Source organism: Gobius niger (assembly GCF_951799975.1).
Source record: "Gobius niger genome assembly, chromosome: 23".
NCBI lineage: Eukaryota > Metazoa > Chordata > Actinopteri > Gobiiformes > Gobiidae > Gobius > Gobius niger.
Window position 1 is genome coordinate 1,718,470 of NC_136874.1, and position 24,684 is coordinate 1,743,153.

A 24,684-nucleotide genomic window follows, 5' to 3' on the forward strand; every position below is an offset into this window, starting at 1 on the left:
AACGTTTACTTGAACCTTTGACCGCAGGAGAGAGGCCCCTTTTACGGATGTTACATAAACGCCTCAGCGATAATGAAGCCTCTGGACTTTACTCAACAAAATGTAAAGTTCGAGACACTGAGGCAGGAGGACGATATTAATGACCATCTGAGGTCATGTAGGAATCCCTCCTGGACCTTCTTGGTCTGAGATGATGGAGGACTTGGACTAAACTTGGACTAAACCCTCTGGACCTCCTCTCTGCTCGCTCCCTCTGACTCAGAGCTGCTGATTATCGAGTGTCGGGCGAAGCATCGAGCGCTCGGCCGCGCCGCGTTCAGGCTGACGTCACCACTGGGGGAATTTCGAGCGCTGTCCCGGGGCGGCGTTTTCACACTTTGTCACATCGAGGTCTTCACGCTCAGATTAATGACGGGGAAAAGCGATCACATGTGCGCGAGCTTATGCAACCACATCACAGCAGGGCTTTGGTCTGGACAGAGTTACCTCGGGTTTGGATTTTTGTTTTTCCAGCACTTTGTTAGAAACCCGGGTCAGTGGAGGAAGGATTTAAGCACCAGATGTATCTAAACACATCAGTAACAATGGCTGAATAAAGAGTTTTATCATTGATATTCTTTAACCTCTGAACCAAGCACAATTCTCCTGTTTGGCTTTACCCCAGTCCAGCAGCTTCTGGAAAAAAGCTGTGAAAATAGCAACAAAACTGAGACGAAAACAATGATGGAAATGTGACAAAAAGGTGAGAAAACATTGATAAAAAAGTGACGGAAAATGTATTAAAAAGTGGCAAAAATGTGACCAAAAAATGACCAAAAAATGACAAAAAAGTTACAAAAATGAGTTGAACACCCAACAAAAAAATGATGGAAAAAAAAATCTGATGACGTGAGGAAAAAGATCCTCTTGGTTCAGGCGGGAGTTAAGAGGTTAAAAAGCGTCAAAGATGAGAGAATAACAAAGCTGAAAACAAAACGTAGGGCTGTGCAATTCATGGAAACTCAACTAAAATAACGATTATTACACTAAACTGACAGCAGACTTGCTATTTGATTTCCCGCTGGGATCATTTTCCTTTCGCATTTCTCGTGTCATGCCTCATGCTTTTGCCTGACACAAAAACAAACGGCGCCGTGTGATGATGTCATCAGGCCGCGCTGCTCAGTTTACTTGTGCAGGTGTGGGCTGAAAGAGACATCAATATCATATCCATGTCGGGATATGAACACTCTATTATTATGTTTCTATCTTTCTGAATAATGCTTGGTTTTCACCCAACCCATAGTTTTATGGAATTGTATCGATATCGCGATATGAAACTTCGTCCATATCGTTCAGCCGCAGTGTGAGGGCTGGCCAGCAGGGGGCAGGTGTGAAACAGAGACCTCTCTTCAATCGAGGCAAACATGAAATCATTAGTATTTCATGACTGTTCAGGGAAAAAAACAGAAAATATTCAGCATAGTTTTTTGATTAATGAATAAATAAATAAAATGAAGATAGATTAGATGAGTTCAACCCCTTTAGAATTTCAAATGGAGTCGGTGCAGCTGAGAATCCTATTGTGGTAACTACGGTAACGGTCAAAATGCTGTCTCGGTTTATAGTTAATGTCTCTGTAACGGCAGGACATTTCCACATGAAACAAAACCCGTCACAAAGTCCAGCGTCTTCTCTCTTCGGACATTTTCTGTTTGGAGGTTTCTCTCAGCCTCTCGCCTTTGAGTTTGATAAATAGTGTGTGTTTGTCTCTGGATCTCTGTGCGATAACAGTAACGTCACATGTCCGGGGCACATGTAAACCATTTAACTCCAGCACTTCCTGTTTACACGATCTACACCGTGAACTCCTCGTCCAATCAGAGCCGAGTATCGAGTCCCGGGTTTAATGTGGTTTAGGGCGCAGGACAAGCCCGGCTCCAGTGTGTGTGTTTGTGTGTGTGTGTGTGTGTGTGTGTGTGTGTGTGTGTGTGTGTGTGTGTGTGTGTGTGTTTGTGTGTGTGTGTGTGTGAGTCTTTCTCCATCTCCTCGTTTGTCCCTGTTTTGTTTCCAGTAGCTCCTCTTGTGACGCCTCCTCTGTCCTGCAGGGGGGGCTCTTGGTGCCTTTCTTTTGTTAACCTTTAAAAAGCTGCTTCTTCAGGACCATTTTGGACTCTCAAAATAAACAAATCCACTAAACCTCCACAAAAACACGGCACAAAGGTGTCACACAAATGAAACCACAAATGCACCAACTCCATTTTAAACTATAGGCTCGGTAAATCTTATTTATTAAGTTGTTTTTTCTCATTATTATGTTTTTTTTTATTTAACTTATTTTTGTCACTATTTTTTATATATATATATTGTTTTTAATTTTCTCGATTAAATTGTTTGTTTTTTTTTAAAAAAATTTCTTTTTCCTAATTTTTTTTCCAACATATTTTTTCAATTTCTTTGCACCAATTTTATCTAATTTTCCCAATTTTATCCCTTCATTTTTGCTCCTTTTTATTACTATTGCTCGTTTTTCTTACATAATTTTTTACACACTTTCTCCCAGCTGTTTGGAGATGAGCCTGATCTCGTAAATGTGCAGACCTTCCACACTTTATTGTTCTGTTTCCTGGTTCTTGACGACACATATTTCAGTTTAGTAAATGCATCTCAGGTCCCCCCAGCCCCTCCCTCCCCAAAGAGCCACAGGTTCCTCCTCCTCCTCTAGTGAAGTCAAAATAAGCTAATTATTTCAATGCGGTTCCAATTTACGCTCAGTAACGACTTAACGAGCGGCGTCGCGTTTGCAGAAGAATGTGGATCCTGGTCTTTATCGCCTGAAATCAGAACATCTCACTGGAATCACAGATACTTTCACATCGTTTGGTTCAGTTCAGCAGCAGAATTTCACTAAAACGTGCTCTGGATCTTCTACTTCAAACTCTTAACCCACAACTGAACCAAGCACATTTCTCCGTTTGGCTTTACCCAAATCTAAAAGCAACTGTAGCCAGGGTAACGCTTCATTTGAAAGCTAAGACCTACAAAACTGATGGAACCAGATCTGATCCTCGTGTTGTTGCCATGTTTTTGACCTTTTTTTGGGATTACTTTATCATCACATTTTTGTCATTTTTTCATCAACTTTTTATCAATTTTTTCGTCACATTTTTGTCATTTTTTCATCAACTTTTTATCAATTTTTTCGTCACATTTTTGTCATTTTTTCATCAACTTTTTATCAATTTTTTCGTCACATTTTTGTCTTTTTTTTTTTTACATTTTTGTCATTTTTACGTCACATTTTTGTCATTTTTACGTCACATTTTTGTCATTTTTTCATCATTTCTCATCCAATATTTGTCACATTTTTGCCAATTTTTTGTCACATTTTTATACATTTTTTCATCAACTTTTTATCATTTTTTTCGTCACATTTTTGTCATTTTTTCATCATTTCTTATCCAATTTTTGTCACATTTTTGCCAATTTTTCATCACATTTTAATACACTTTTTCATCAACTTTTTATACATTTTTTCATCACATTTTTGTCATTTTTTCATCACATTTTTGTCATTTTTACGTCACATTTTTGTCATTTTTTCATCACATTTTTGTCATTTTTACGTCACATTTTTGTCATTTTTACGTCACATTTTTGTCATTTTTTCATCACATTTTTATCAATTTTTTCATCAACTTTTTATCAATTTTTCGTCACATTTTTGTCACTTTTCTCTGTCTTTATTTCAGCGCAAATATATATTTTTGAATATATCCAGGGTATGGAGCAAAATTCTCAAAACAGAACAAAGCAATAATATTTCAACAGAAAGATACCAAGTTTGACTTTCATTTTGCATCAATAAAATAAGTTTAAACATTAAAGGAGTCTCTATAAATGAACTGCAGCAAACAGTGAATGAAACTCATCACCGACAACATTATCATTGCAAAGATAATCCCGTAAATCACCTTTATTTTTATAATAAAACACGATCAAACCAAGAACCCAAACCTCAGGGATCCTAACATTTCACTTTATCATTATTACTTAATCGTTGTGGCTTTGTGACGTTTTTTCTTCACTTTTTATTCTTTTTTAGACAGATCTATTCAGGTAAAGCCAAACTGGGACATGTTCTCGGTGCAGGCGGGGGTTAGGAGGTTAAAAGGACGTTTTCAGCTCGCTCGTGCGCTTCTGTCTTGGATTTGTCCAACTTTGCACGTGTCATGATCGGAAAAAAGAATGGATTTTACTTGGTGGAAATTCCGATACAAGTTCAAGCACTGACAACGTGAACACAAACGCAGCGGTTACGCAGAGTTCGGTGCGTAAATCCTCAAGTCCACGAGAGCAGATTTCCGTAACTGAGTCCGTCTTACCTCGAGTTTCTCGCGCTCCGGAGCGTCTGTCGCTGCGTAATCCCCCGCAAGTTATTCCTCGAAGCACCTCCGGGTGTTCTCCGGGGGCTCGGGGCGCGCGGTGCAGCCGGACAAGGCAGCCCGAGGAGCGGCGTGGATGATGGATGTCAGCCGGGTCTCTGGTGCGTGTCTGGGGAAAAGCAGCTTTGCCTCCACCACCTGATCCGCGTCACGGGCTCAACACCAGCCGCTGCGCCCGGAGCAGAGAGCGGGACAGGGGCGGCGCCGCGCGGGCGGGGGGCCCGGGCGGCGAGGGGGAGGGGCCTCGGAAGTTTAGTTTTTTATTTTTGTAATAAATAATGAAGATGTGGGGAAAAACGGTATCTTGAGAAATTAAAATTATAAATAGTTTGATTTGTTCGTATGAAACATTGTGCTGAAGTTGATTAGGGAAAAATATGAAATGTGGAGATATTAATTTGAACTTTCTGCTGTAGATTACTGACATATTTTGATTGGGATTTGGAGAGTGAGAGCATGACGGCGGTGAACGGACGCATGACGGCGGTGAACGGACGCATGACGGCGGTGAACGGACGCGTGGATAAACGACTTTACGCACATTAGGCAAATGAACGAGACAAATACTGTTTAATCCGAGCGTAAACAATGGGATACGACGCAAATACTGTAAAAACACGAGAGCAGTTTAATTTAATCAACGTCAGACGAGACATTTGTATCTCTGGGATTTTTCATTTGAGGATCAGAGCGGAGAGATAGAACGTCCACAAGATCCAAGATCTGTTTGGAAGAAATTTACAAAATCCAGTTAATCGAAATGGAAAAAACTATAGGGAAAAGGGGGAGATGGTTAAACGATGGGGGAAAATAATGAGAAAATAAATTGGGGAAAAATTTGATAATTTTTTTGGGGAAAATGAGGAAATATTGGTGAAAAAATTGGAAATAATGAGGAAAATATTTGGAAAATATCAGGTGAAAAAATGTAAATAATCTGGAAAAAAATGTAAAAAAAAAATTACAATTTAAAATAATTGGGGAAAAATGAGGAAATATTGGGAAAAATTAGGGAAAATATTTGACAAAATTGGGAAAAATGTAGGGACATTTTGAAAAAACAATTGGGGAAAAAATTGGGGGAAAATATGGAAATAATGGGGAAAATGTGGGACAAGTTAGGAAAAAATGAAAACTTTCAGGGTAAATTGGGTGTGTTTTCCCTGCTCTTTTTGTTGACGGTTCAGGACAATTATCTTTTAGAGCGACAAAATACTGGGATATTCCCCGCCCTATTGAAGACACAGCTTAGACCTGGTTTAGTCCACCTTTAGTCTTGTTTAGTCCACCTTTAGTCTTGTTTAGTCCACCTTTAGTCCTGGTTTAGTCCTGGTTTTCCCTGCCACAGTTCCACTGACCCTGCGCCGCATTAAGCCCCATCTGATCCTGTGTGAGCTTCACCTCCTGGCGCCGTCTCACGACTGAAGCACGTCACGCCACCCTTTAACCTGAATATGCACCGCTATTATTTAAAGTTTGCTCTTGACACTTAAGCCTAAATGTCATGGACATGTGGACACTATATGTCCAACCTTGTGTCCAACAACTGTAACAATTCAAAGGTTCTTTGTGCTGAGAGGATTGTAAACCCCCGAACATACTGGTTTTCTACCATGTCCATGTAATGTAAAATCTAACTCAATCCAGGCCCTGCACAAATGTCTTGATGATGTAAAGGACTGGATGTCGCTCAATTTTTTTAATTTAAACGACAAGAAAACAGAAATGGTGATATTTGGCCAGCCTGAGCTTCCTGTTGTTCCTGTAGCCACCGCTCATTGTTCTGTCGTCCATCTGCAAAGAGTCTTAGTGTTTATTTTGATGGTGCTTTTAAAATGGACAAACAAATAAGTTCTGTGGTCAGAACAAGCTTCTTCCAGCTGAGGCTTTTGGGGAAGGTCAAACCCTTCCTACCACCATCCCAACCTGAGAGAGAGGTCCACACGCTCATAACGACACGGCTGGACTATTGCAGGCTCCTTCCCCCCCAGCGAGGTGACGTTCCATGTCCCGAACGCCAGAAGCTGTGCATGTGGACCAGGTCGTCGAGGCACCCGGCCTCGACTGCCACCCAGTCCTCTTAGCACCCGACCCCTACGGATCCCTCTGCGGGTGGTGGGTCCACAGGAGGGCGGGCCCACGTCGTCCCTTCGGGCTGTGCCCGGCCGGGCCCCGTGGGCAGAGGCCCGGCCACCAGACGCTCGCGTTCGGGCCCCAACCCCAGGTCTGGCTCCAGGGTGGGGCCCCGGCTGCGCCATGCCGGGCGACGTCTCGGTCCTTGATTGGTGTACGTCCATAGAAGTCTTGTGAGCTGCTCTTTGTCTGACCCATCACCTCGGACCTGTTTGCCATGGGAGACCCTACCAGGGGCATAAAGCCCCGGACAACATAGCTCCTCGGATCATTCGGGTACTCAAACAACCCCACCACGTTAAGGTGGCAGCTCATGGGGGTTGCTAATCCAAGCTGAGCGAGACATTTGATTATGCTGCAGTTTTTATTTTTTGTACATTGTTGAAGTAATATGTTTTTTGTGTGTCTGTATTTTTGCACTAAATATGGAAAGCATTTTGGGCCAGTACTCGGTTTATAAAATGTGCTATATAAATAAACCTTGACCTTGACTTAAAGGAATAGGCCACCGTTTTTACATACTGAGATATGTTCTTACCTAACCTTAGTCGAGTTAATATATCCCCGTCTGGTCTTTGTCCGTGCGCTCTGTCACGCAAACAAAGACCAGACGGGGATATATTAACTCGTCTAAGGTTAGGTAAGAACATATCTCAGTATGTAAAAACAGTGGCCTATTCCTTTCAGCCTTTTTTTGCCAATTATTTATTATCAAGAGCGTCGTACACGTTTTAGTCCGAGTCGACCCCAGTGAATCACCAGTTGATAATCTTTAGCTTGGACTCAGCGTTTGGGCCTCGGGGCAAAACACAAACAGCCGCTCTTTTCAGATCTGCTTCTTCTCAAAGACTGAGGACAGACTTTGAGAAACAACTTCCTCCAAGGCCAGACGCTTCTTCATTCACAAATACTGACACGTTTGGTATCCACGTGTAGCATGAAGGCCATGTAATCCAAATATGGTCATTTCCTTTGTGGGGACAGTTTGGTAAAGGTTATCAAACAGGAGTCCCATAAAAACACCCTCGGAGCCGCCTCCTCTCAGATAAACCTAATGAGTTTGACTTTATCTTATCGGAGACACGTGGAGCTAATGCAGAAACAGGCAATAAAACTGTCCCGCTGTAAAAACAAACACCGTGATGTTTAGTTTGTCTGTAAAGCCTGGTCCTGGTCGCTCCCATTCTGTCTTAAACTCCTGTTCTCCTGAATTATCAATGTGTCATCTGCCTCTGAAGCTGTAGGTTATTCATAAACACGTGTCCGCTGCTCCACGGCTTGTACTTTTCTCTTGTCATGCTGCATTTATGAGGCTCCGTGTCCGCAGAGGAAAGGGAACAGAGGAACGCACGGAACACACGCAATTACTGCAAATGATCCACTTACATGTGGAAATCACGTGAAAGTGGGTGTTTTTATATTGTTTTGGAGTCGGGGATTTCAGGTGTAGGACAGGAAACATACAGAACATTTTAACCCACAGTTTTTTCAAGTCATTTCATAAACCTTTTGCTCTCATTGTTAATGTTAAGCTCTTAACCCTCACCTGAACCGGCTTTACCCGAACCTAAAAGCTTCTTGAGAAAAGCATCAAAATATCGACAAAAGAGCAACAAAAATGGCATAAAAAGCGATGAAAGAACAACAAAGACGCTTCAAAAATACGGTGACACTGATCACTTTGGTTCTTGCTTGGGGCCCCTTGATCCCCTCTCTACAACACTGATCAAGAGCTTTGCCCCCAGACTCAGCTCCCTCTTCACCACGACGAGGGAGGCACCGATACCACTTTTTCTAAAACCGATACCGAATACCGATGCGAGTACAAGGCATTTTCTTCAACGTTCTTACTTTTTTCACAGCAGATTGGTTTGTAATTAGTTAATTTACTAATTTACATTTCCTTAAGTAAAGTCGGCGACACTTTTAAGAGCAGTTATATTAGAATTGTGCTGATGCCATTTATTTATTTATTTTATTTTCACTCAATTTAATTGTTTATTTTTATTGCTCTGTCCATCATAGACAGAAAAGCCCATGTCCTAAAGCTCCCAATGCCTGAGCTTTATTCATTTATGTGTTTTTATGTAACAATAGTATTGAGATGGCCACACCGCCTTTGCTATGCCCAATCCCGTCAGATCTTGGAAGCTAAGCAGGGAAGGGCCTGGTCGGTACTTGGATGGGAGACCGTTTGGTAACACCAGGAAGCCTGGGGTGAATGTGGTGTGTGAGTGAGTGGTTGGTGGTGGTCGGAGGGGCCGATGGCGCAGACTGGTTGCCTCGCTTCCGTCAGTTTACCCCAGGGCAGCTGTGGCTACAACAGTAGCTTATCACCACCGAGTATGGAGTGAATGAATAATGACGACAATGTAGCGCTTTGAGAAACTTGTTAATACAGGCTTGTAAAGCGCATTACAAGTGTAAGGCATTATTATTATTATAGATGTTACTTAAATGGTCTCTTTTCGTCTTTACTTCAGCTCCTGTAGATTTTCTTGTGTGTTTGTAGTAACTTAGCGAGTAGCTACAGCGTTTTCATTGTTCTGCTGCAGCTCATTTTCGCTCAATATAAACATGCTGTGTGTCTTTAAGTTGGATTTTCTGAGGACTTTTTAGTCGCTGGGTTAGTTTTTCAGATGAATAAACCCCTGGGTTTAAACCGGCGTCAGAATGGCCAAAACTGTTAGCCGCGAGTTAGCATCGTTAGCCTGTATGTTGTAAACACTGCAGACGCTGCAGCTCTAACAACATTAAGCTCTGGTTAAATCCAGCTCAGACTCTGGTTTAGAGAGCGCAGTTTGTAATAAAGTCAGCTCTATGTGGATTATTGTGTTTACACTAAACAATTCTGCAGTTTGTTGCTTCTTCTCTCCTCAGCTGAGAGCTGCACCTCGTAGCTGCGCCTCGTAGGTGCGCCGGCCGCATCGGTATCGGTTTGTGGTATCGGGACCTCATGAATGAGTATGAGTATGAGTACAAGCATGTGGTATCGGCCCGATACTGGTATCGGAGCATCTCTAACCACGACAGTCCGATACAGCGACCGCATCACTGCTGACACCGCTCCGTCTGTCGATCACACGCTCCATCCCTCACTGAGAACACGACCCCGAGATACTTGAGCTGCTCCACCTGAGGCGAGGACTCCCCACGACCTGAAGAGGGGAAGGAGAACCATGATCCTCATCCTCCTCTGTCCATAAAGGTAATGAACAGAACCGGTGACAAAGGGCAGCCCTGCAGAGACAAACACGCGAAAAACTTCTTACCCCGGGCCCCTGAGAGCCTGTCCACGGCCCTGCTGATGAGGGATGTAAAATGCTTCAGAAAGTGCTGCTTCAAACTGTTTTTCCTCCCGGCTTTCGCACTCGCTCCAAACCCTCCCTCTGACTCTGACGGCGTGGAGGGAAATGTCAGGCCATTTCCCTTTTCATTTCACCGCCGCGGCGCAGGTAAAGGTTATCTCTCCGCTCGCTCGTGATCTCACTGCGCCGGGATTAACGGGAATCTGCTGCCACGGCAACGGGGACATCAGACACGATCCGGTCCCCGAGAGTCCGGCTCGTCTGATCGTGTTAAAGTCAACGAGGAGCAGAGGACGTTTACATATTCACCCAAAGTAATGAGACTAAAGCTGCTTTAAAACCAGAACCGAGCACTTAGCTTTCAAATGAGCCGTTATCTGGGCAAGCTCTGAGGTCGACAAGGTTATAGATTTGGGTAGAGCCGAACTGGCTTTGGTTGAGGTTAATTAACCTCTTACCACCCGCCTAAACCAAATGCATTCTGTCCTCTTTGGCTGTTATATAGGCCTGTGTACCGCCTCATTTGAAAGCTAAGACCCACAAAACAGATCTTTTCCTCGCGTTGTTGCTGTGTTGTCTCACCTTTTTATGTTTTTTTGCGTTTTTGTTGAATTTCTGTCACATTTTTGTTTAGTTTTTGTCACATTTTTGTTTAGTTTTTGTCACATTTTTGTTTAGTTTTTGTCACATTTTTGTTTAGTTTTTGTAATTTTTTGTTGAATTTTTGTCACTTTTTTGTTTAGTTTTTGTCATTTTTTTGTCACATTTTTCTTGAATTTTTGTCACATTTTTGTTTAGTTTTTGTCACATTTTTGTTTAGTTTTTGTCATTTTTTTTGCTTTTTGTTGAATTTTGGTTGAGTTTTTGTCACTTTTTTGTTGAATTTTTGTCACATTTTTGTTGAATTTTTGTCACATTTTTGTTGAATTTTTGTTGAATTTTTGTTGAATTTTTGTTGAATTTTTGACACATTTTTGTCACATCTTTGTTGCGTTTACATCCTTGTTTTCTTCTCATTTTTTGTGGCTGTTTTTGTGCTTTTTTCCCCAAGAAGCTTTTGGATTGGGGTAAAGCCAAACAGGAGAAAATGTGCTCGGTTCAGGTGGGAGTTAAGAGGCTAAAGGTGATTTGAGCTGCTTTGCTGTGTGTTCCACCAGGGGGCAGCATAAACCCGGGTCTGACCCCCGCTGCGTGTGGAATCCACAGAGGTCGTGAATGATCCTGTTTGATCCAGAACTCGGGACGTGAAGGGTCGAAGGTCAACATCCTCATAGATTAACCCCCATCAGCATCATCATCATCCTCCTCCTCCTCCGGCTGCGATCAGATCAGTGCGGGCGGATTAGTGCAGCAGAGCGGTGATCCTCCTGCAGGCGCGTTTAGCTCCATGTCACAGCGGAAAACTGAATGATTTAGATGATGAAGAGAGACAAGTGACGCCCGGGGGGGGCGGGGCAACAGCGTAACGCCTCATTCGGAAGGAAACGGACCTTGGAGTTGTTGGCTCAGCTTTTGATTTGGTTAAAGCCAAACTGAGGAGTGTGGCTCAGTTATTCTTGTAGGATTATGGCCTAAAAAGGTGCTCCGCTAAGACATTTTAAGGAATTGACAGTATTTTTCACATTTCTAGAGCACTTTAACCTCTTAACTCCCGCCTGAACCAAGAGGATCTTTTTCCTCACGTCACCAGATTTTTTTTCCATCATTTTTTTGTTGGGTATTAAACTCATTTTTGTAACTTTTTTGTCATTTTTTGGGGTCATTTTTTGTCTAATTTTTGTCTTTTTTTTTCTCTGATTTTTGTCATTTTTCGTCAATTTTTTGTCAATTTTCTTGTGACATTTTTGCCTCTTTTTCATCAATTTTTCGTCACTTTTTTGTCTATGTTTTCTCACTTCTTTGTCACCTTTCCATCATTGTTTTCGTCTCAGTTTTGTTGCTTTTTCCCAGAAGCTTTTGGATTGGGGTAAAGCCAAACTGGGAAAAATGTGCTCGGTTCAGGTGGGAGTTAAGGGGTTAACAGGCAGTTGATCACTGATTTGGGTTATAATATTTCTCAAAGTCATCTCAAGGGCCAGAGTTTGATCATGGAGGGCCGGTTTTGGCCCCCGGGCCTGACGTTGCCGACCCCTGATGTAGACACTTTGTGTTTTCCATAAGAAGTTGTATAATGCACGTTTAACAGAATGATTAGTGATAACGAGAGACAGAGAGTGACGCACAGAGTTCATAACCACGTCAATGAAGGGCGGCTGGTCCTATAGCGAGGAGGAGGAGGAGGAGGAGGAGGAGCGGTGATGGTCACAGACGGGTCAGTGTGGACCACAGAGCATTAGCAGAACAGAGAGAAATGGTAAGTGGTCTTTCTGGTGGTGGCCAACTCTCATCAGGCCAAAGCGCCTTAGAGGGGGGGGTGGGGGTGTAAGGCTGGATCAGATCACTGAGGTAAGAAGGAGCCTGACCATGCACGGCTCTGAAAGCTAGAACCAGGATTTTAAAGGGGGGTATTATGCAAAATGGACTTTTTAAAGCTTTCCATCATGTTATTCTGTCATTCCCTCTTTAAAAACATGCCTGAAGTGTTGCCTTGGCACATTCACGTATTTTTGAGTAATCTGTAAAAACTCTGATGGCGGCCATTTTAGGGATAGGTTTGCCTGAGTCCTCCTAGGAACGCCCCCACCTCCTGGAGACGCCTCCGAGCTTTCGTCACCAGCCGAGTAACCAACCACTGCTCCTCAGCAGAACCCCCTCCCCACTGATGCCACAGACAGGTGTGGAGGGGGCGTGTCTAAAGGCTCAGAGGTTCTTACAGAGACAGAGGCCGATTTCAAGACATTCACTACAGCCATTTTGAGAGAGACATTTTATACAAGGCAGTTATTCTAAATTACTGCATTTACAGACCAACAGAAGGTTTGTCATCATTGTAGTGTGATATAGACTGGTGCTATGGGACTGAAAAAAGCAGAATACCCCCTCTTTAACTTGATCCTATAGGACACTGGCAGCCAATGAATGTTTTTAAATAGGAGACATGTGGGTCGTCCTGTTTGTGCGGGTCAGAATTCTCGCCTCCAGTGTCTGCGCGCACTGGGGAATAATGGCTGACTGGTTCTTTACTGTAAAGCGCTTTGGGCCTGATAAAGGTAGAAAATCGCTTTATAAATTGAGTTTATTTACCATCTTGTCCAAGGACACAACGACAGTGAAGGATTCAAACCCCCGACCTTCGGAACATGAGACGACCCGCTCGACCACCATGGCCCCAAACCGAACCTAAAGGAGTGAGAACAGATGTATAAGTGATCTGACCGTCCCCCAGCCCCTTTAATCACTGCAGGACAGTGCAAAGTAGTATAAATATCCGTCTGTATGTCAGGCTGTTCTCATAAAGTCATCTGATCATTACAACGTGTGCAGAACAAATGTGTTATTTCATAAAATAAAATACACTTGGCTTTGATTTGGCTACTTTAGGTATTTCGATCTTAGCTTTAGCTGCAGAGGTAAAACAGTCACGAGCAAAGTAACCGCAATAGAAAAATCCCTTTATTAAAATATGTTTGACGAGCCTCTGGTGCCCTCGTGTGGCGGGAACCCTGCAGCACAGTTGAGGTATTATGGTTTGGTTCTGCATATTTTTCAACAGGTTTACACTGGATACAGGTGTGCAGAGTCAGATAAAAAGAGATAAATGTTTGCTACAACAGAATAAATATGGAGAAACACTTTTAACCTCTTAACTCCCGCCTCTCCAGTTCAGCTTTACCCAAATCCTGTAGGCCAGTGTAACACCTCATTTGAAAGCTTTGAAAGACCTACAAAACTAAATTGATCTTTTTCCTCACATCATCAGATTTTTTTCAGCACTTTTTTGTTCGTCAAATTATTCGCATTTTTTTGTCAAATTCTTGTCACTTTTTTGTCGCTTTTTCTGCAATTTTTGTCAATTTTTTGTCAATTTTTTCGTCCATTTTTTCACATTTTCATCCTTGTTTTCGTCTCAGTTTTGTTGCTATTTCCACACCTTTTTTCCAGAAGCTTTGGATTGGGGTAAAGCTGGACTTCACTTTCCCTCAGACCTGCTGTGAGGACGTGGGTTCAGAGTCGTGATCCTGGTGATGAGAGAAAAGCTTTGGATTTCACGGTTACATCGAGGACGGATAATTATCAGTTTAATGAAGTCCCTGAAAGGAACTGACCGGACGATAAAAATATCTTACACAGGTGAAGGTTTGACTTCTGTGGCGTCTTCATCCACCTCCTTTTGAAGAGTCTCCAAGGCCTGGTCTTTGCTCAGTAAGATCTCAAACTCCTCCAGCAGAAATTTGAGTGCACGTTAAAGAAACATGAGAATGGAAATGAAATAGGGAAAAAAATAGAGAAAGAATAAGGAAAAATAGAGAAAAAATAGGGGAAAATAGAGAAAAAATAGAGGAAAATAGGGGGAAATTTGAGAAAATATGGGGGGGAATAGAGAAAGAATAGGGAAAAAATAGAGGAAAAATAGGGAAAAAATAGAGAAAAAAATAGGGAAAATATGGGGGGAATAGAGAAAACATAGGGAAAAAATAGAGAAAAAATAGGGAAAAATAAAGGAAAAAATAGGGGGAAATAGAGGGGGAAAAATAGGGAAAAATTGAGAAAACATGGGGGGAATAGAGGAAAAAATAGGGAAAAAATAGAGAAAAAATAGGGAAAAATAGAGGAAAAAATAGGGGAAAATAGAGAAAATATGGGGGGGAAATAGAGAAAAAATAGGTAAAAATAGGGGGAAAAATAGGGAAAAATAGAGGGGAAAAATTGAGAAAATATGGGGGAAATAGAGAAAAAATAGGGAAAAAAATAGAGAAGAAAAATACGGAGAAATAGAGAAAAAATAGGGAAAAATAGGACGCTTTAATGAGACGTCACATGACCTAAATTCATATGTGTCGAGAGAGGAGATGCTGAACTTTGTGTCAGTTTTTGTTGTGTGTGGATAAGTCCGGCCGTTACAGAGACATGAACCAGAGATCCGTAACCGTTACCATGGTTTCCTCACGGTTTCCTCACGGTTTCCTCACGGTTTCCTCACGGTTTCCCCACGGTTTGAACTGAAGGTGATTTCCTCTGGACCTGCTTTGGTCAGAAACAGGAAGTGTGTCAAATACCACAGAGTTACTTCATGATTTCACAAAATACACTTCCTCTTTTTAAAACAAATATTAAAGTGATCAGACCAAGGAAACATTTAGGAAATAAACTTTACAGAAAACCTCTCAGACATTTGGAGATTTAGGGACGTTTGTGTCACTTTTTGTTTGTTTTCTGACGTTTTAAAGATGATGCTGGTTTTTCTCATAACGTTTATGACTATAGTTTATTAGTTTCTCACTTCCTGTTTTCCGTCCAATCACAGAGCTCCAGACTCAGCCCAAACCCCGGCCTCCATCCCGTTACTCTGCACTCCTGCTTTGTCCCGCTCTGGGATAGAACTCTTCTCATCATGGGGAACTTTGTGGCCAACGAGGGGCTGTCCGTCTTTGTCATCGTGAGTGTTTTCACATTTATATTTCATCTGCAGGTGAATAAGGAAAATGTGTAAATGTAAAGATTTAAACTTCTGTTATAGATGAATGACATAAACATGAGGAACAAATGTGTTGCAGGTTTTCTGTCATTTCATATTTTTATATAGAAATAATAATAATAAACCTGGAGTTACATTAGTTATGTTTGACTATGGGGTAACTGTAACCTCCGTGTCCCACATGTTTTACACTCACGGCTCCACGAGATGCAAGAAAAAATAAGTTTACATTTGACCTCAGGAAATTAACAGAAAAGTGACTCTTGGAAAAGTAACTTTAATCTGATTATTCTTTACTGGAAAAATCGTAAAGTGACTCGTTTCTGCATCACTGATGATTAAAGTTATTTTATTAGCAGTTTAGTTTAGTTTACTTTAGTTTAGTTTAGTTTATTCGAGATGTTGTAATTCTGCTCAAAAGTGACCGAATCATTACAATGAAAATACATATTACAACAATAGAACAAAAGAATATGTTGCAAGTACAAAGTACGAGTCTGTATTAAATAACTTTCTCTTAAAGCCACGTTTCTGAGTTTCCTTTAGTCAAACTGTGGCTGTTTGAACAAACAGGACGATGTAACCGAGTTATTTACTTAAAGACACCGCGTAATAAATAATAAAGAAAATACAAATACAAGCAGGTACTTTCAGACAGAAGTTTTCATCATGAATGAACAAACAAACGTGTGATTTTACTGTGAGTGACTCGACTCTGAGACAGGACGGGAACTTTACCGGGACATTTGTGACTAAAGCACAATGTGAGATTTAAACAGGATCCATTCTCTGAGCCGCTGGAGTGAGAGCCTGTTCTGTGTGGAGCAACAGTACCGTAGAGTCCAAAATGTTACACAGTGTGCCTTTAAGTTCAAAGAGACACTTACAGAGTAGATGCTAAACACGATGTGAGAAAAAACCTTTTGAGAAAATCTCACTTGAACCGATTTTCCCCAAATAAATCTATGGAGAAACTTTGAATCTGAAAAAATCTTGAATGTAATTGATCACAGACGGAGACTTTGTGCAACGATATTCGAGATTTCATTTTTTGGAAACCGTTTCTGTTTGAGTATATTCTCGACACTGATGCTGCCTGTATACAGTAAGTATAGATATAAAGTGTGTGTTTTGTTTGCAGCTGGTGTGGCTGGGCATTAACGCCTTCCTGTTCGTGCACTTCTACATGGCCTTCCTCACGCCCCGATGGTTCTACACCCGAGTGCTGCTCGGGGTGAGTCACATTTCTGTAATGATGTTTTCACTTCCTCTGAGCCGCCGTCACTCAGCCTGCACCTGCACCTGCAGCGTTACCTTCAGTCAGAAAACACACTAACCCCCCCCCCTCCCCCCCCCTCTCACAGCACGCCCTGTCCTGGGCTCGAGCTCCGGCCGCCTGCCTCAACTTCAACTGCATGCTGATCCTGCTGCCCGTCTGCAGAAACCTGCTGTCCTTCCTCCGAGGATCCATCCAGGTGACGCTTCCATCACAGCCGAGCCTTTAGAACAGAGACTCGTCATCAGGCCCGGCTGGAAGTAACAGGATTTTAGGGACTTTCTCGATGACGATGATGAAGCCATATTTGTGCAAAGCGTCAGAGATATGTAAAAATGTGCTGCAAACATCTACATTTCTCCACAAATTTTTTCTCACTTTATTCTTCTTAACATTTTAGTCCCTATTATCCACACTTTCCAATGCCCCCCCCCCCCCCAATTTCTTACAATTTTGTCCAAATTCCCCCCCGTATTTTCTCATTTTCTTCCTCACTTTTTTCTTGTTTTCTTCCTCATTATTTCCCTATTTTTACCGAATATTTTTCCCAATATATTCCTATTTTTTCCTAAATTTCCCCCATATTTTGTCATTTTTTCCTTCACTTTTCCTCATTTTTTTCACATATTTTCAAATTTCACCCCCATATTTTGTAATATTTTTCATAGCTTTTTCCCTATTTCTTCCCAATTATTTCCCTATTTTTACCCAATATTTTTCCCAATTTCCCCCTATTTTTTCCTAAATTTCCCCCATATCTTTCCTCAATTTTTCCAAATATTTCCCACATTATTTACCTATTTTTTCAATTTTTTTGCCCCATATTTTTAATATATTTTTGTTGCTTTTCTTCCACATTTCTTGACATTGGGGATAAACTCAATATTGTACAATTTTTCAATACAATCTCTACTTGTCATTGGTTCAAAATGTTCCAGCAAAGTGAATTTAAATAATAAATATGTCTCTGATCTGCATCATTTTGAAAAGTGGTCCAATAGTGTATAGTGTATATAAATAAAGTTCTTCTTCTTCTTCTTCTTCTTCTTCAGTGCTGCAGCCGGACCGCGGCCCGACAGCTGGACCGGAACATCACCTTCCACAAGCTGGTGGCCTACATGATCGCCTTCCACACGGGTGCGGCTCCTGGACGTCACAGGTTTAAGGTCTTTAACGCCTCTGAATCACTTCCTGGTTTGTCTCCACAGCCGTGCACATCGTGGCTCATCTCTTCAACTTCGAATACTTCATGAACGCACAGCTGGACCGGGACGAGGCGCTGCTGCCCTTCGTCCTGTCCGAGATCGGGACCAACGACAACAAGTCCTACCTCAACCCCATCCGCACCAACGAGACGGTGAGGAGGCTCAGGCCGATGGGACGTCTCCTCGGGGTTGGAGAAGCGAGTCTGTTATTGCACCAGATCAAGACTCCCCCGATTTCACCGATCGTTTCCTTCCTCAGCCCGATTTAGAGACTTCTGCTTCTGTTCACAGAGGTCAGAGACGGAGGAGGAGAGAACGAGAGAACGTCCTCGTCTCACCCTGGACGAGAGGACGTTAGACAAGAACTAAATTAACCAGGTCTTAGCTTTCAAATTAGACTGTCAACAAAAATGCAACAAAATGTGAGAAAAAGGCAACAGAAAAGCCGCAGAAAAGGGACAAAAAAAGCAATTATTACGTGAAAAAAACATGACAAAAAGGCAACAGAAAATCCACGAAAACACAACCAGGAAAGGGATTATACGGCACAAAAACACGACAGAAAAACAATGAAAACACAAGAAAAATGTGACAAAATGGAGACAGAAAATGGATGAAAACATGACAGAAAAGCGTAAAAAAAACGACAAGAAATAATGAAAAAGCGGTTTTATGAATTAAAATCAGGCCGTAAGGCATTACATCACAGACGTCGGGTTCTTCCTGGCACTATGATGTAAAAAGAGTTTCACAACTCAGGGGTTTCCAGGAGAGGGCGGAGTCAGAGAGCAGGATTCAGGAGGATTGATGAGAAAAACACTCTGGGGCAAAACCACATGGTTAAAGGTTCCAAAAAGTCGATTTTGCAGGATATATGACCTTTAACATTAGGGAACCATGACTCACTAAAGCAGCAGGAACAGCGCCACAGAGCAACAGTGGAGAGATGATGTAACTGCATCGTCAAAATCATTAGGAAGACTGTATCAAGCGTTTCCTGCAGGCTTCAGAATAGCGGGTTGGATGATGGGGGCCCTTGACAGTTGGGGGCCCTTGACAGTTGGGGGCCCTTGACAGTTGGGGGCCCGAGATAGCCGCCTGCTTTGCCTCATGTAAGCTACGCCTCTGCGACAACGCAACAACAAAATAGCTAAAGAGGCTAAAACTGTGACGAAAACCTGTAGATGTTTTGACTCTTAAAGAGAAGGTTCTAAAAGCGCCCCCCCCCCCCCCCCCCGGTGTCTCCCCCCCCCCCGGTGTCTCCCCCCCCCTCGGTGTCTCCTCAGAGTCAGACCGTGGTGATGTTCACCACAGTGGCCGGCCTCACCGGAGTCGCCATCACGCTCGCTCTGATCCTCATCATCACGTCGTCCACTGAGGTCATCCGCCGCTCCTACTTCGAGGTCTTCTGGTTCACCCACCACCTCTTCGTCATCTTCTTCATCGGGCTCGTCTTCCACGGATTCGAGTGAGTCACTTTGCAACCGCTGGCCTTAAATCCTCCGCAGTGTGGCTTTAAATACAGTCGGACTAAAGCACCGTCCCTGACGCTTACGTCTGCTCTCAGGAGGATCGTTCGGGGCCAGACGTTGGAGAACCTCAAAGTCCACGACCCGGAGAACTGCTCCAAGCAGTTCGAGGACTGGGGCCGGAACGGGTCGGACTGCCCCGAGCCCGAGTTCGCCGGAAACCCGCCCATGGTGAGTCCCGGACCGGACCTTGGTTTAGACCGAGTTTAACCTCTTAACTCCCGCCTGGACCGAGAGGATCTTTTTCCTCACGTCATCAGATTTTTTACAATCGTTTTTTTGTTGGGTATTCAACTCATTTTTGTAACTTTTTTGTCCTTTTTTTTGGTCCTTTTTTGTCAAATTTTTGTCTTTTTTTGGGGGTTATTTTTCATCAATTTTTTGTCATTTTTTTGTCACATTTTGTCACATTTTTGTCACATTTTTTGTCAATTTTTTTCACATTTTTGTCATTTTTTTGTCACATTTTGTCAATTTCTTGTGACATTTTTGTGACATTTTTGCCACTTTTTCCATCAATTTTTCATCACTTTTTTGTCATTTTTTTGGTCATTTTTTTGTCACATTTTTTATCAATTTTCTTTGTCATTTTTTGGTCAAATTTTTATCACATTTTTGTCATTTTTTTGGTAATATTTTGTCAATTTCTTGTGAACATTTTTGCCACTTTTTCATCAATTTTTCATCACTTTTTTGTCAATGTTTTCTCACTTTTTCGTCACATTTCCATCATTGTTTTCGTCTCAGTTTTGTCGCTATTTTCCCACCTTTTTTCCAGAAGCTTTTGGACTGGGGTAAAGCCAAACTGGAGAAAATGTGCTGGGTTCGGGTGGGAGTTAAGGGGTTAATGGAGCACTGAGTGAGTTTGTGGTGTTTTTCAGACGTGGAAGTGGGTGGTGGGGCCCATGTTCCTGTATCTGTGCGAGAGGCTGGTGCGACTCTACAGGTCCCACCAGAAGGTCGTCATCACCAAGGTCAGTACTTTAACAGTCAGTGTTTCATTAACAGGACCAGCCCGAGTCAAAGGGATTTTATAATTGACTGACATCTCCACGGTGACGCCTCCTCCGCAGGTGGTGATGCACCCGTCGCGCACGCTGGAGCTGCAGATGAAGAAGAAGGGCTTTAAGATGGAGGTGGGGCAGTACGTGTTCATCCAGTGCCCCAGCGTGTCCCGCCTGGAGTGGCACCCCTTCACCCTGACGTCGGCGCCCGAGGAGGACCACTTCAGCGCCCACATCCGCATCGTGGGCGACTGGACGGAGGCGCTGTACACGGCCTGCGGGGGGGACCGGCCCGAGCAGCAGCAGGCCTGGACTCTGCCCAAGTGAGAGGAACCACACACCGACTCCCTTTCAATCCAGCTTTTCTCCATTTGCTCCTAACTTCTCAGACCGGCTCCTCCTCAAAGGAAACTTCTCCGACCGTTTCCTCCTCATGTAACGACAGCTCTTTGGTCTGAAAGTGTTTTTTTTTCTGTGAAATGTCTAAAGAAAATTATACGCTTCGCTCCAGGTATGAATCAAAGGCACAATTACAGCCACAAAGAGCCGATGTCAAACCTAATAACACTCATTCAGGGAGCGCCACGGGCTACGGCGAGCGTCGGGGGACAAAAGAGGGAGGCAGGGACAAAGGGAAATGAGTCAGAAGTTTCCACCCAGGGCCGTGGGAAGATATTTTGGCTTGGGAGTGCTGAGAGACATGATTTAGCCCCAAAACGCTATTTCTTTGCTTATTTCCTATTTATTTAATATTGCCTGTAATGCATAGACGATCCACCAGGGGGTGCTGTAGCGCCCTCAGCACCCTGGGTTCCCACGGCTTTGTTTCCTCCGACAAACTTTGGTCATACTTGACTTCAGTCGGTGTTTGTCGCTTTAGTTTAGTGAACTTTTAGGGGAAGTCACTGACTCGGTGGCGCTCGTGCCCCTAGAGGCCATAAGCGCCACTGCAGGTGTCGTAGCATGTTGTGTTTTTTACTCATTAATTGTCCGTGAGAGTAAATACTACGCTGGCAGAAAAGACAAAGGGACAGAGGGATATTGTTCATCCATTTCTCTCAAACTTGGCTGTAAATGCTTTTTAAACTCTTAACTCCCGCTTGAACCGAGAGGATCTTTTTCCTCACATCATCAGATTTTTTTTCCATCATTTTTTTGTTGGGTATTCAACTCATTTTTGTAACTTTTTTGTCATTTTTTTGTCATTTTTTTGTCCATTTTTTGTCATTTTTTTGTCCAATTTTTGACCCAATTTTTTGGCCTTTTTTTGGTCACATATTAGTCATTTGTTCGTCGATTTTATTGTCAATTTCTTGTCACAGTTTTGTCACATTGTTGTCATTTTTTTTGTCATATTTTGTCAATTTTTTGTCATTTTTTCGTCACATTTTTTTATTTTTTTAGTCAAATTTTTATCACATTTTTGTCACATTTTCGTCACTTTTTTGTCACATTTCCATCATTGTTTTCGTCTCAGTTTTGTTGCTATTTTCACAGCTTTTTGACTGGGGTAAAGCCAAACTGTAGAAAATGTGCTCGGTTCAGGTGGGAGTTAAGGGGTTAAGCGGCGCTAGCTCGCATTTAGCTTCTTCTTCGTGATTCTATTAGTGTGTGTTGAAAGTTGCAAGTGTGGTTTTCTGGACCGAGACACCAGGGGGCGATGAAAGACCCCCCAATCATCCCATTAACACTTGTATCACCCCCAGAGGGACTATGAAAAGGATTTGTTAAGGCGAACAAGTTACACAGTTCTGCTTTAATGGTGAGTTTCTGACAGACAGGAACACAAGGCAACTCAATGCGCCTTATTGTGTAACTCTGAAGTACTAATACACATTATTCCATTGCGTAATTACTAAATAGGTCATTACAGACTGGATATTGTAGTACATATGTTGCCTGTAAAACTCCAGACTCACTGATGCACCAGCGACTGAGTCTGTTCAGAGTCGGCATCAACTACATTTCCAGAGCGGATCATACACAGCAAACAGGAAGTGGAGTGAACCAATCAGCGAAGGGCAAACAGCAGAGTTATTAGAGGATCTGTGTTAACCTCTTAACTCCCGCCTGAACCAAGAGGATCTTTTTCCTCACGTCATCAGATTTTTTTTCCATCATTTTTTTGTTGGGTATTCAACTCATTTTTGTAACTTTATTTGTCATTTTTTATCACATTTTTCATCACATTTTTGTCATTTTTTCGTCAAATTTTTCGTCACTTTTTTTGTCAATGTTTTCGTCACTTCTTTGTCACATTTCCATCATTGTTTTCGTCTCAGTTTTGTTGCTATTTTCACAGCTTTTTCCCAGAAGCTTTTGGACTGGGGTAAAGCCAAACTGGAGACAAGGTGCTCGGTTCAGGTGGGAGTTAAGGGGTTAATATTTAAACAGGATTATGAACAATCTGCACCAACTGTCCAGGTGTTTTTGGTCATTTACCGCTGATTAAACCCCCCGTCTGTGTCTGCACCAGGATCGCCATCGACGGCCCGTTCGGCACGGCCTCCGAGGACGCGTTCCAGTACGAGGTGGTGATGTTAGTGGGCGCCGGCATCGGGGTCACGCCGTTCGCCTCGCTCCTCAAGTCCGTGTGGTACAAACGCATCCAGAACCAGCAGGACACGTTCACCAAGAAGGCAAGACTCATTACAGCCTTTCCTTTCAGTTTAGAGTCCACTGTTTAGGTGAAGAGGGGAACTCCTCCACAATGTTTGAATCATTGTGAAGCGTGTTTTCTGCAGATTTATTTCTACTGGCTGTGTCCGGAGACCCAGGCCTTCGAGTGGTTCGCTGATCTGCTGCAGACGCTGGAGAAACAGATGAACGAGCGAGACATGAACGACTTCCTGAGCTACAACATCTACCTCACGCGCTGGAAGGACCAGGAGGTACGAAGACTAGTGTTATTATTACTGCAGAAACTACTGCTATTACTGTAACAAATACTGTTATTACTGCAGAAAGTACTGCTATACTGCAACTACTACTGTTACTACTGCAGCTACTACGGTTATTACTGCTAAAACTACTGTTATTACTGTAAAAAATACTGTTATTACTGCAACTACAACTGTTACTACTCCAACTACTACTGTTATTACTGCTAAAACTACTGTTATTACTGCAACTACAACTGTTACTACTCCAACTACTACTGTTATTACTGCTAAAACTACTGTTATTACTCCAACTACAACTGTTATTACTGCAACTACAACTGTTATAACTGCAACTACAACTGTTACTACTCCAACTACTGCGGTTATTACTGCTAAAAATACTGTTATTACTGCAACTGCTATTACTGCAACTACAACTGTTACTACTGCAACTACTACTGCTATTACTGCAACTACTACTGCAACTACTACTGTTGTTACTGTTATTACAGCAGAAACTACTGTTATTACTGCAGAAACTACTGTTACTACTGCTGTTACTTCTGTTATTACTGCTGTTACTACTGTTGTTACTGCTGTTACTACTGTTATTACTGCTGTTACTTCTGTTATCACTGCAGAAACTACTGTTATTACTGCAGTTACTACTGTTATTACTGCAGAAACTACTGTTATTACTGCAGTTACTACTGTTATTACTGCAGAAACTACTGTTATTACTGCTGTTACTTCTGTTATTACTGCCCAGACCGCTGCTGTTGTCAGAAGTTGGTCCTGTCGGGTGTTTGAGACTTGGTGGTTACAGTTTGTGTTCACGTCTCGTTTCCAGGCGGCTCATTTCCGCGTCCACCACGAGGCGGAGAACGACCCGATCACCGGCCTCAAGCAGAAGACGCTGTACGGGAAACCCAACTGGGACAACGAGTTCACCAACATCGCCGCCAAGCACCCGAGGTACTACGAATACTACTACTACTACGACTACATACTAGAAAACATGCATCCATACCTTCAACATCATTGTAAACATTAGTGTCATGTCTCTGCGGCGAGGGAAGAAATTGAGAGAAAAAATGGGGCAAAAATGTAAAAAGAAGAGTTAATTTATCTGTGTTTCTCGCCCGCTTCACATAATCGTGTGTGTTTGTGTTCCAGGACTAAAGTGGGCGTGTTCCTCTGTGGGCCGCCCGTCCTCGGCAAAGCTCTGGCGAAGCAGTGTCTGTCCCACTCCGAGGCCGACGTCAAATTCATCTTCAACAAAGAGAACTTCTAAAGCATTCAATGCGGCTCAAACGGAACTGAAATCTGCAGATGTGTTTGTTGTAGA

General features: G+C 42.6%; 2 protein-coding genes across 2 annotated transcripts in view; one reads left to right on the plus strand and one right to left on the minus strand.

The window, feature by feature from the left end:
• The window catches only part of crfa4 (cytokine receptor family, class I receptor 4), a gene marked incomplete at its 3' end in the record, with an annotated part of 31,657 nt that extends 27,124 nt beyond the window's left edge, over positions 1-4,533 (minus strand). Inside the window, exon 1 of the mRNA XM_079581692.1 lies at positions 4,365-4,533. The remainder of the gene's footprint in view (positions 1-4,364) is intronic.
• A 10,756-nt stretch (positions 4,534-15,289) lies between these two features.
• cybb (cytochrome b-245, beta polypeptide (chronic granulomatous disease)) lies at positions 15,290-24,630 on the plus strand (the record flags this gene model as incomplete). The annotated part of the gene is made up of 13 exons (XM_079582038.1): positions 15,290-15,401; positions 16,582-16,674; positions 16,805-16,915; positions 17,769-17,853; positions 17,925-18,073; positions 19,208-19,389; positions 19,489-19,621; positions 20,332-20,424; positions 20,524-20,777; positions 22,931-23,093; positions 23,199-23,345; positions 24,187-24,311; positions 24,513-24,630. Exons 1-13 carry the CDS (start codon positions 15,357-15,359, stop codon positions 24,628-24,630), a joined length of 1,698 nt encoding a protein of 565 aa, XP_079438164.1. The 5' UTR covers positions 15,290-15,356.
• Positions 24,631-24,684: the final 54 nt, after the last annotated feature.